Source organism: Hylobates moloch, unplaced genomic scaffold (genome assembly GCF_009828535.3).
Source record: "Hylobates moloch isolate HMO894 unplaced genomic scaffold, HMol_V3 SCAFFOLD_10, whole genome shotgun sequence".
NCBI lineage: Eukaryota > Metazoa > Chordata > Mammalia > Primates > Hylobatidae > Hylobates > Hylobates moloch.
Genome location: NW_026652285.1, coordinates 22,581,444 through 22,594,215, shown reverse-complemented (window position 1 = coordinate 22,594,215; position 12,772 = coordinate 22,581,444). Strand labels below are relative to the sequence as shown.

At 54.4% G+C, this 12,772-nt stretch overlaps 1 protein-coding gene across 5 annotated transcripts in view; it reads right to left on the bottom strand.

Moving 5' to 3' along the window:
* Positions 1-2,741: 2,741 nt before the first annotated feature.
* The window catches only part of LASP1 (LIM and SH3 protein 1), a 51,112-nt gene continuing 41,081 nt past the window's right edge, over positions 2,742-12,772 (bottom strand). For all 5 annotated transcript variants that reach the window (XM_058445136.1, XM_032163433.2, XM_058445134.1 and 2 more), the window contains 3 exons: positions 7,500-7,650; positions 6,839-6,942; positions 2,742-3,034 (listed from right to left, as the gene is read on the bottom strand). In XM_058445136.1, the coding sequence (XP_058301119.1) occupies positions 2,861-3,034; positions 6,839-6,942; positions 7,500-7,650 (429 nt within the window). In that variant the 3' untranslated portion in view covers positions 2,742-2,860. The remainder of the gene's footprint in view (positions 3,035-6,838; positions 6,943-7,499; positions 7,651-12,772) is intronic.

Sequence of the window (12,772 nt, the reverse complement as noted above, 5' to 3'; positions counted from 1 at the left end):
CCAAAATGAGACAACAACCCCATATAAAAAGATGAATGGGCGGCTTCACACACTCACACACATACACACACACACGGATGAAATGTTTGGACAGAGGCAAATTTCACATGGTCATTTCTGTTTCTTTTTAAATGCAGGTTTGTAGGGTGGTATTTTGTTTTTTCCAGCTATAAAAAAAGGCCCAAAAGTGCATGTGTGAGGGGGAAAGGCAGAAATTAAGCAATCAAGTCATTTTCCCTGGAGGGACATGAGAGGGAGAAAACAGGAGGCAGTGCTGGGAGAACGCACTTTGCTCACCACTGGGCTTCTTGTTATTCTTAGTATTGGTCCACAAAAATATTCACATTCTAGCTTTGATGCCTCTTTCCTGGGATTAAATGAGCTGAAAGACCTCTGTGAACTGTAGAGAAAACCAGGGGCTCAGCCCAGCCCCTCAGGGCTCTGTGCTCTTCCAGGGATGGATGGTTTTGGTAAGGAACAGAAGCCCAGCAGCCCCCGGTCACTCAGCACCAGTGTGACAGTCCCTCCTCTCTCTGGGGGTGTGTAAGAAAACGGCCCCTATTTTTAGGACAGGAAGAGTAGACGGAGGGCCGCAGCAAGATTCCATGACTGGCTTGCCCTTGTCTGGGAAGGAGAATTAAGCTGAGTGACAACAGGCTGCTGCTTGCTGCTCCTCCCCTCCACTCACCACTCTCCCAAACTCAGGTCCTCTAAGGGGATGTGTCCCTGACCTTTGGTCCCCAAATCCACATTGTGCTTTGAAATCAAGAGGAAACAGAATGCACCAGCGCCACCCAAGACTCCCAAAGAGATTCTCTGCCTCCCCGAGCCCCCAAATCGCCCAATATAAGATATTCCACTTGCCTCCACCTAGGCTGGGGCCAGAAAGGAAAAGGGATGGGTCAGGCAGGGCCTCCCCACCCACAGTCTTTTCCTCAACCTCTCATTTGGGGCAAACATCCCCAAATCAATTAACAAGCAGTTGACAAAAACACCCATGATGACTGATTGTTGAACAGGCCAACACCTTCAGGTCCTGCCCCTCACCTGTGGGTACAAGTGTGCAAAGGGACAAGAGGCCAATGGCAGGGCCTGGTTGGGCTCAGGATGAAAATGGATGGGGACTCCCAGAGGGTGGCAAGAAAACCAGAGATGAATCAAGTGAGGCCAGGGTTGTCACAGCCACCCACGAGCAGAGAGCAGGAACTGGATATAGCACCATCTTTCCCTCCCCATCCCGGAGGCTGTGCTTCCAGTTTTGCAGCCCTGGGACCCTCTTTCTTGCTTCAAGGGAGCTTTATGTAAGTAAGGGGGAGGTCTAGGGGAAGAGCCCCAGAGGGAGACACCCAAAGGGTGACACTTCTGCCATCCTATTCTGCAGCCCCAGACAGACATGGGGAAAAACATGCCTGGAGTGACACAGCCTTCTTCCACTCCTTAGCCCCAGCAGGCTGCAGACCCTGTGGCAGCCCCCACCAACTCCACACCACCCTCTTACCTTCCACCCTGTACACTGCAAAGGGCAGATTGGTTGGCTTCCTCCACTCAGAGATGGGGGGAAGGAGGAACTTCATTCCAAAGAAAACCTAAGGAACTTCTCTACCCCAGGAGCCCTCCCCTCTCACTGTGAGTTCTGAGGAAACTCTCAGGGGAAGACAGCTCTTCGTACCCTCACATAACCCCACCCACACGTAGGCCCAGAGACACCTACAGACACATCCCCTGCCCCATCTCTCACACTCACACTCACACACTTGCGTGTCAGACACCTGCAGACATACATGCTCCCGCCTCCGCACACCAGGTCTTGGAGATTGAGTGGTCCCTGCTGACTTTGTGCAGCTCCAAGTCCACTTGGCATTGGGCTGGGGAGGGGAGGCCATGGAAGGCTCTGAGACATCTGCCCACGAGGAGCAGGGAGGAGTGGCCACCTAACCCAGATCCTGGGAGCTGAGGGAGGCTGAAGAGCAAAAGGTCCTGAGGCACCCTTGCCCTACACTTCGGGACCATGGCTTCCAGCCTAGGAGGCAGGCAAGGGTCCCTGCAGACTGGGGGTGGGTGTGGGGAAAGGGGCTGCGGAAGAGAACTCCTTGTTCCCCTCCTTCCGGTAGCCGTCCCTAAAATTAAGAAAGGCAAGAACCTGACCCAAGCTGTGCTTCCTGGGGAGCTCTTTGCCCGCTGCAGGTCTGCATGGGCAGGAGGGCAAAATCACAGTGTGCGAAGGAACGCGCGGGGAGGGGATGAATTCGCCCCACAGCAGGAACCCCATTCTCCTGTTGTTGCCCCTGAGGAGGGAGGTAGGGAGAGAGACCCCACGTGGGCAGAGCCCCCTCTTTGAGAAAGAGAGGTAGAGCCCATCCCACTGGTCCCTACACAACGGCAGAGCCCCCGTCGCCATCCCAGGAACCAAGAAGTGGATCCCACTCTGGGGAATGTAGGGAGCCCCTGACCTGGGGTCCTGGCAGTCTCAGGCTCACCCCAGCCCTGGAATGTGTGGGTATGTGAGGAGCTGGGCAGGAGGACGTGAGAGCAGAGAACAGAGGGGCAGGTGAGGCCCACAGGCCAACAGGTCTCCCATTCCAGCCCTGCCCCACGGGCCTCGCCCTCCCCCAGAGAGGCCCATGCCCGTTCCATCCAGAGAGAAAACCAAGAAGTCGATCAAGGGGGAAGCGTGCCAGAGGAGGGAGCCCGCAGAAGTGGCAGAAGAAGGCTTCGGTTGGCAAAAGAAGCTGGAAGAGGGGTAGGAATCACAAGCTGTCGCAGGTTTTAAAAAACAGAGACACTGAAGAATAGACAGGTCACGCCCAGGACGGATGCGATGCCGTGGAATGTGCTGAAGACAGATGGGGGCGCTGCGGGTTCAGATGGCCTCCACGTAGTTGGCCGGCAGCATCCCCGTGTCGCCGGTGCGCTCCACCGTCCCGTACATCCAGCCGTCGTCGATCTGCTGCACGTTGACGATGGTGTCCCCGTCCTGGAAGGAGACCTCGTCCTCGTCGGCGGCGCTGTAGTCATACACCGCGCGGTACCGCTTCTGTGGGGGAAGTGTGGTCAGCCTAGGGCCCTGGATGCCGACTCACCTGGGTCTGAGCATTTTTTTTCTAACTCTCCAGGACCCTGGAGCAGAGCCTGGGGGAGCAGTGAACTCAGAAATGGAGCACCAGGCCCTGCTACAAAGATTCTTACCTCTGTGTCTTGCTTGCTGAGAGCAATCGATCTTTTACAACCTTTGGCAGCTACTAAGGGCCAGAGGCAGAGCAGGGACTGGGTCACAGCAGCTCTGCCCCATCTCCCTAAACAGGACTGCAGTAAGGTCCACCAGCCATGATGACAGAGTAATGTCTAAAAATACGACACGCAGGCCAGGTGCAGTGGCTCACGCCTGTAATCCCAGCACTGTGGGAGGCCAAGGCAGGAGAACTGCTTGAGCCCAGAAGTTTGAAATCAGCCTGGGAAACATAGTAAGAACCCCCCCGCCCATTTTTTTTTTTTTTTTTTTTTTTTTGAGATGGAGTCTTGCTTTGTCACCCAAGCTGGAGTGCAATGGTGTGATCTTGGCTCACTGCAACATCCGCCTCCCGGGTTCAAGTGATTCTCCTGCCTCAGCCTCCCAAGTAGCTGGGACTATAGGCATGTACCACCATGCCCGGCTAATTTTTGTACTTTTTTGTAGAGAAAGGGTTTCACCATGTTGGCTAGGATGGTCTCAAACCCCTGGTCTCAAGTGATCCGCCTGCCTCGGCCTCCCAAAGTACTAGCGTCAGCCCATCTCAACAAAAAATAAAAAATTAGTTAGGCTTAGTGGTACATGCCTGTAGTCTCAGCTACTCAGCTGAGGTGGGAGGATCGCTTCAACCCAGGAGGTTAAGGCTGCAGTGAGCTAGCTGTGATTGCACCACTGCTGCACTCCAGCCTGGGTAGCAGAGCAAGACCCTGTCTCAAAACAAAACAACAACAACAACAAAAAACCAGAAAAAACATGCCCTGTGTGCTATTATTTGTATGATTATAAGCACCAGTAGTTTCTTTCAGAAGCCATGATGAGTCCTGTCCAAGTTCAGGACAAAGACCTTTCCTTGGGAGAAAAATCTTCAGGGGACGGAAGACGTGTCTATCAGGTTCCACCTTCCAAGCCTCAGCCAAAATCTGCCGCTTAAGCCCTAGGTCTAGGTAACGTTCAGCAAGGCACACAAAAACCTATAGCGTCACCTACTACCAGGATGGAGTTTAAAAAAAGAAAGAGGAAAAAAAAAAGAAAAATAAATCCTGGCCGGGCGCGGTGGCTCACGCTTGTAATCCCAGCACTTTGGGAGGCCGAGGCGGGCGGATCACGAGGTCAGGAGATCGAGACCACGGTGAAACCCCGTCTCTACTAAAAATACAAAAAATTAGCCGGGCGTGGTGGCGGGCGCCTGTAGTCCCAGCTACTCGGAGAGGCTGAGGCAGGAGAATGGCGTGAACCCGGGAGGCGGAGCTTGCAGTGAGCCGAGATCGCGCCACTGCACTCCAGCCTGGGTGACAGAGCGAGACTCTGTCTCAAAAAAATAAATAAATAAATAAATAAATAAAAATAAAAAAATAAAAAAAAATAAATCCTATAGCTATAGACAACATTCTACCTCCCCTGACCTTCACTGCCCTTGACTTGTCTCTGAGGCTCCACAGGACAGTTTGAAACCAACAGGTCTATGGGATAAGAGGTCACACCTCACATGAAGTAACCTCAGTCTCTCTCATCACCAATTCTGCCTCTATCTTGGGCTGAGCCGCTCCCATCCATGCCTGTATCCTGCAACAGCCTCCTGACAGTCTCCCTGCTTGTACCCTCAAACCACTGCCTCTTCTCAACACAGCTGCCAAGGTGGTCTTCCAAAACCCTATGTCACTCTGCACAGATCACAGGTCACAGAGGCCTTCCTGGGGCCCAGAAGTCCCTGCATAATCAGACCTCCTACCCTCTCCCACTCTAGTCAATTTGGGCTTCCTGCTGCTCCCTGAACTTTCCTAGAATATTCCTGCCTCAGAGCCTTTGCACTTGCTGTCCTCGTTGCACGGCTCACTCCTTCCTTTATTGAGGACTTTGCTCAAATGTCATGTCTTTTTTTTTTTTTTTTTTTTTTTCTAGCCAGAGTTTCACTCTTGCTGCCCAGGCTAGAATGCAAATGGCGTGATCTCGGCTCACTGCAACCTCCACCTCCCAGGTTCAGGCAATTATCCTGCCTCACCTCCCAAGTAGCTGGGATTATGAACATGTACCACCATGCCCAGCTAATTTATATTTTTAGTAGAGACAGGGTTTCACCATGTTGGCCAGGCTGGTTTCGAACTCCTGACCTCAGGTGATCTGCCCACTTTGGCCTCCCAAAGTGCTGGGATTACAGGTGTGAGCCATCGCACCCGGCCAAATGTCTTTCTTCTTTGGAGATAGAGTCTTGCTCTGTCATCCAGGCTGGAGTGCAATGGTGCAATCTTGGCTCACTGCAACCTCTGCCTCTTGGGTTCAAGCAATTCTACTGCCTCAGCCTCCTGAGTAGCTGGGATTACAGATTACAGGCACATGCCACCACATCTGGCTAATTTTTTTATTTTTGGTAGACAGGGGGGTTTCACCATGTTGGCCAGGCTGATCTCGAACTCCAGACCTCAAGTGATCTGCCCACCTTGGCCTCCCAAAGCGCTGGGATTACAGGCGTGAGCCACCGCACCCGGCCAAATGTCTTAATCCAGCTGCTTTCTATCCATCCCTCACCCTGCTGTCTTTCTCTTCACAGCGTGTCACTGCTGACCTTATGTTATATACCTATTTTCTTATTGTTTTCTTGTTTGTCCCCCTGACTGGAATGTAAGCCCCCAGAGGGCAGAGAGGTGGCTTTATATTCAGAGATGGACCCTACACATCCAGGACAGACCCACTGAGGAGGGAGGGACTGGCTGGGCTGCCTGGAACCTTATCCTTCAGACTAACTCTTGTGCCCACAGTGCCCTGGGCAGTCCTAACATCCCTTTGTGTGCCCAGAGCATCAGGCTCCAGCCAGCCACTATCTCAGGCGATTTTATCTCTCTAAGTATCTGTTCTGCTCCCACGTGAGCTACTCTGAATTCCCAGGCACCCAGCCTGGAGGCACTGAGCCTGCCAGGAGCTTGGTAAGGATGGCTCAGCGGCACCCATGGGTGGAGTGAGTGGCAGGACTTACAGAGCCGGGACTTCAGCTCTGAGGGCTCAGGAAGCCTGATCTCAACCCGTTCCTGCTGGGCTTATTCACTTGCTCTAGGCCTGGCTCAGAGTAGGTGAACCAGACAGACACTGCCAGGGTCCCCAGCCCAGCAGGGGACACAGAGAAGGTGACCAACACAAAGAGCTCTTTTTAGTTGAAAAAGTGCTCTGAAGGCAGCCAGTGGGGTCATGTGATGCAAAGCATCAGGGTGATGCGCTTTACACGACATGGCTGGGGGAGGCCCCTCAGAGGCAGGGGCAGCCTGAGAGCTGAAGGATGTGGGGGCCATCCTCAGGAAGCGAGGAGAGCAGCGCCCAGGGCTGGAAGGCCCCATGCAGAAAAGTGCCTTGTGTGTTCCCAGATAGCTGGGGTAAGGAAACCCCACCCAAAGCAGGGTGAGCGACCCGCCCATGGTACGCCAGGGCTGGAACGCAGGGCCCCAGTCCCAGCCAGCCTCTGCCCACTACGCCAACCAATTTCCTCTCTGCTCACAAGGCTGAGATCCCTATCATCACACACAACAGAGGGTGGGTGCAAAGGTCAGGAGAAGCCATGAGCTGTGTCCAAGCCTTCCCGAAGGATCCCCTGCCTCTGGCCTCTCCCCTCCGGCCAGGGTTACTCACCCCGCCACCACCTGGGGCGCTGCGCTGTATGGAGACTGGGGCTGCAGGCTCCTTGTAGCCACCATAGGACTGGGCCACCGGCTGCTGCTGGGGCTGCTGGTAAACTGGAAGATGGGAGGAGACGGGGCTCAGAAACTGTCCTGCCAAACCCAGCCCCTCCCAGAGCTCCCGAGAAGTCCATACCATGCACTTCCACCCCACCCCCAACCTGGCTCAAGCCCCACGACTCAAAGGCTGATGTCCACATGTGCACCTTTGCCTGTGTGGTGTATCCTACCGCAGGGGCTCTGAGCCCCATGACCTGGGGGCCTCTCCTTTCAGTCTTCTTGGCCCAGTACAGGCCTGACCCTGGTGCTCACGTCCTCATCCTGGATGAGAATGGAACTTGGGGGCTTGGCAAGGAGTCCTTTCCACGCCTGCATGTGTGTGTGCGTGCGTGTCTGTGTGCGTGTGTGTCTGTCTCTCGCCGGCTTCCTCCCCACCCCAGCTGGCCCGGCCTCAGGTCCTCTGTCTCCTCCTGCACACGAGAGGCAGAATCGCCTGTTGATTAAGAGCAAGGCTCCGGAAGGTGTATCTGTCTGTCTGTCTGTCTTCTCCTGGCTTCCTCCCCACCCCACTGGCCTCGCCTCAGGTTGTCTGCACCAACAGGCCCCGCACTCACCCGGGGCACTGGTCGGGATGTGGTGAGGCTGCTGCTGCTCCGGGGGCCGCCGGTAGCTGCTGCTGTCCTGGGAATCCCGGCGCTCTGGCTCCATGCCCTCGCCCCCGCTAGGGCCCATGCGGCTCTTCTCAAACTCCTCATGGTATTTTATCTGCAAGGTCAGAAGGCACTAGGTGAAGGATCCCACTGCAAACCACCCAGTTCCTTCCCGTGACCCTCAAGATCCCAGGATAGGAGAGACCCCTCAAGAGCTTTGGGTAGAGAAAGCCAGGTCACTCTGGAAGCACCAGCTGTGTGTCCTTGGACAAGCTACCTAATCTTGCCAAGCCTCAGTTTTCACCTCTGCAAAATGGGACACCAGTATCTCCCTCAGACACTGTTGGAGAATGCAATGAAATGACCGATGTAAAAGGACCATGAGAACTGAAGAATCAGACCAAAGGGAGTGGTCCCTTTTCTTTTTTTTTGAGATGGAGTTTGGCTCTGTCACCCAGGCTGGAGTGCAGTGGTGCGATCTCAGCTCACCGCAACCTCCACCTCCAGGGTTCAAGCGATTCTCCTGGCTCAGCCTCCCAAGCGGCTGGGATTACAGGCGCCTGCCACCACGCCCAGCTAATTTTTTGTATTTTTAGTAGAGACGGGGTTTCATCATGTTGACCAGGCTGGTCTCAAACTCCTGACCTCAGGTGATCCACCCGCCTCGGCCTCCCAAACTGCAGGGATTATAGGCGTGAGCCACCGTGACCGGCCAAGTGGTCACTTTTATATGCCTGCGGCAGGGGCGGGGCTGCTGTTTCCACCTGGGTCCACAGTAACAACAGCAGCAGCCTGTTTCCTGAGCTCTTACTGCGCCAGGGCCGTGCTAGGTGTTTTATGTCACAGGCTCATGTGAGCTCGTCAGCGCCTCTGAGGGGTAGATTGCAGACCCCATGTAACAGGCAAGAAAGAAACGAAGGGATTGATAAGCGAGGTGAGTGGCCCAAGATCACAGATTCCAGAGCCTTGCTCCTGATCAACAGGCGATTCCGCCTCTTGTGTGCAAGATGTCGCGGGCGCTACAGCCTAGGATGCTCTGCTGAGAACCCCAGCCTTCAGGGATAAAAACTGCCAGACCCTCCCTGAGGGCGGGACATTGTCTTGGAGATGGGCTCCTTCTCAGGTCAGGTTCCAAAAATGAGCAGAGAGGCCCCAAGAAGTCATATCCCTCAGGACCACCCCATTAGGCGGGCACGTGAGGCTCCAAGCCAAGTCAGTCTCTTGCCCCCACAGTCTCTACTGGCTACAGAGTCCCCCACCTTCACCACCACCACCCAGGAGTCTTGAGTTGGGCCTCATGTTGTTTGAGGGCTGTGACTGTGCCTGCCTGGGGCTGGCTGCATTAGCCATCAAGGTCAGGAGGGCAGGGGAGGCAGGTGCCCACCAAGCCAAGCTGGAGAGGGGAGGGAAGCTGCACTCTGCCCAGACCCCTTGGGTGCTATGGTGGAGGACTTAGCCAGTTTGGGGGAACCAGAGCCCCTGCTACCTCCATCAGAGACCTAAGCAGGGTCAGCCAGAGGAAGCCCCACCCCCACTAAGAAAGAAACCTCAGGGTCAACTGGCCCATTTGTGTCCAGAGCCTCGGCCCCAGCTCTGTCCTCTTAGCCAACTGAGTCAGCAACAGTTGTTCATCCACCTTGTCTTCCTCAGGCTGAGTCCCATGGTGGGAGGAGAACACCGGCCTCGGTGTTCCCTGCTAGATCCAGATCCTGATTAGCCCCAGGCTTCCTCCACCTCCCATCCCCCATGGCACCTTCTCCAGACACAAGCCCTTTCCTCCTCTCAGGTCTGAAAACCGTCCAGATGGCCTTCTGGGGCTGTGCCAGACTCCCCAAGACAGGCCTGCCAAGGTCTCCTGGATCTCAGCCCAAGAGCCAGACCCTGGAGAATCACGGGTGACAACCCGTGCTTGCGGCACCCTGACCCTGTGGCAACCAGATCCTGCGGCACCCTCGCCCTACCCTGACCCTGTGGCACCCTGGCCCTGTGGCAATCTGACCCCGCAGCACCCTAACCCTGTGGCACCCTGGCCCAGCGGCACCCTGACCCTGTGGCAATCTGACCCTGAGGCACCCTTGCTCCCATTCTTCCTCCAGCCGCTCCATGCAGCATTAAGGCCCACACGTTCACACCTCATGTGCCTGGATCCAGCTGCTGTAGCCCCACCTGGGCCAGCCCAGACCCGGCCCCGGGGCCCATATGGGACAGGGGAAAAGTCAAGATCCCTATTCCCAGGCACCTGTATATCAGGTGGGTTTTGAGGCCTGTATTGCATGCACCTGCAGCAAGAACTACACCACAAGAAAGGCGGGTGGTAAGGCCGAGCATGGTGGCTCATGCCTCTAATCCCAGAACTTTGCGAGGCCAAAGTGAGTGGGTCACTTGAGGTCAGGAGTTCAAGACCAGCCTGGCCAACTTGGTGAAACCCTGTCTCTACTAAAACTACAAAAATTAGCTGGGTGTGGTGGCGGGTGCCTGTAATCCCAGCTACTCGGGAGGCTGAGGCAAAAGGATAGCTTGAACCTGGGAGGCAGAGGTTGCGATGAGCCAAGATCACGCCATTGCACTGCATCCTGGGCAACAAAGTGAGACTCCGTGACTGTCTCAAAATAAAAAAAAAAAAAGACAGGCCATAGAGCCTCACATACATATCTCATTGCCTCAAATGGAAAAAGACCTCCAGGTGAGCCTATTTATGGGAGAGGGAGCCAGCCCTGGCCAGACTGACCATGCCCAACCCCACTAGGAAGGGCACCAGGGCACTCCCAGACACGGGGCCCATGCCCTGCTCTCAGATCCCTAAGACAAGGCCAGAAGTGACTCTCCCTGCCCACTCCCTCAGCAGCACCCTGTCCCATGGCTGGGGGTGGTGGGGTAAGACAAGGGAAGGAGATAGCAGCCAGCAGCCCTAGTTGATACACTTCATGCATATCAGCTCGCCGAATCCTCCCCACAAGCCTCTGAGGTAGTCAATGTCATATCCCGATATCCAGAGAGGCTAAGGGACCTGCCCAAGATCATCCAGACACATGGTGGTAGGGAGGGAAGGGATTAAGGTCAACCTGGAGGCAGCCCACCCTCGCCACTCAAGGGCGGTCCAGGCTTCTCTCATCCTTCAAGGTCCATCTCGGCACCTCATCCTCAGGATGCTGACCCTGGCTCCAGGCTGAACCCAGGGCTTCCATAGCACCTGGGACTGGGCTGTGCTGTTGGTGGGTGGTGTCCCCCACCCCCACTGGATGGAAGCTCCTGGAAGGTAGTGAAGGAGCCAGTTATTCTGATGCCGGGGTCTCCCACAGCACTGCACACCCCAGGCCTCAGGACTGGCTGAAGAGAACAGACCAGGATCCTGGAGACCCCTGAGCTTTGCTTCTTAACATGTGGTCTCCGGGCCGGGGGCGGTGACTCACACCTGTAATCCCAGCACTTTGGGAGGCTGAGGCTGGTGGATCACCTGAGGTCAGAAGTTTGAGACCAGCCTGGCCAACATGGTGAAACACCGTCTCTACTAAAAATACAAAAATTAGCTGGGCGTGATGGCAGGCACCTGTGATCCCAGCTACTTGGGAAGCTGAGGCACAAGAATTGCTTGAACCCTGGAGGCAGAGGTTGCAGCAAGCCAAGATCACGCCATTGCACTGCATCCTGGGCAACAGAGTGAGACTCCATTAAAAAAATAAAAAATGTGGTCTCCAGACTACCTGTGTCTGACTCAACCGGGCTCCTTGTTAGAATGCAGGTTCTGGGGCCTTCCAGAGAATCCACAAAATCAGGGCTGGGGTTCTGGAATATGCATTTTGGAAAAAAGCTCCCCAGGTAAGTCTGAAGCAGGCTTCAAGTCTGAGAACAGGTGGTCTAGAGCAGAAGCTGGGAATCTATGGTCCATGGACCAAATCCAGCCCACAGCCGGCTGCTAAGAACGGGTTCCACGTTCTTGGCAGAGGGTGGTGGGGGGGGTGGGGAAGAAGAACTAAAAGAGAAATAATATTTCATGACACATGAAATTTCTCTGAAATTCAAATTTCAGCCTCCAGAAATAAAGTTTTATTGGAACACAGCCACACCCACTCAATTACCTCTTATCTGTGGCTGCTTTCATGGCAGAATTGCAGAACTGAGTTGCTGCCACAGAGGCCATATGGCCACAAAGCCTGAGATACCTCCTACCTGGCCCTTTATAGAAAAAACTTAGTGATCCTTGTTTGCCAAAATACTCTGATGGCATATTCCTATTGGTTAAATGTATTTTAGCACAATCTTCCTGAATTATGTGTATTTTATAAGTTACACGGAAGTTATCACTTGACAAATATAGAATGTATATCGCAAAACTTGCACGAAAGAATGAATTTTAAAAGTACGAGATGGCCAGGTGAGGTGGCTCACACCTTTAATCCCAGCACTTTGGGAGGCCGAGGTTGGCGAATCGCTTGAGGTCAGGAGTTCAACACTAGCCTGGCCAACACAGTGAAACCGTGTCTCTACTAAAAATACAAAACTTAGTCAGGCGTGACGGTGGGCACCTGTAATCCCAGCTGCTTGGAAGGCCAAGTCATGAGAATCACTTGAACCCAGGAGACAGAGATTGCAGTGAGCCGAGATCGAGCCACTGCACTCCAGCCTGGGTGACAGAGTGAGTCCATCTCAAAATGAATGAATGAATGAATGAATGAATTAGACGAAAAAGAACCAGAACCAGGAGTTCTAGAGTTTTCTTCCTGTAGGAACATGCTGCCTGTCCCACACCTTGAGGACCCCTGGTGGGCTCTATCCTCTTCACTTTTCTTTTTTCTTTTTTTTTTTTTTTTGAGACGGAGTCTCGCTCTGTTGCCCAGGCTGGAGTGCGGTGGCACAATCTCGGCTCACTGCACCCTCTGCCTCCCGGGTTCAAGTGATTCTCCTGCCTCAGCCTCCTGAGTAGCTGGGATTACAGGCACCCGCCACCACGCCCAGCTAATTTTTGTATTTTTAGTAGAGATGGGCTTTTACCATGTTGGCCAGGCTGGTCTTGAACTTCTTGACCTTGTGATCTGCCCACCTCAGCCTCCCAAAGTGCTGGGATTACAGCCGTGAGCCACCGTGCCCAGCCTCCTCTTCACTTTCCAGAGAGGAAACTGGTGGGGACGGGTACAACCACAGAAAGGTGTGAGGGCTCAGGGTTTGCATGCTCCATGAGGATGGGGGAGGAAGTGGGACATAGAGTGAAGAGAGTGACAGCTCTCCCCCACCCTCAGGGG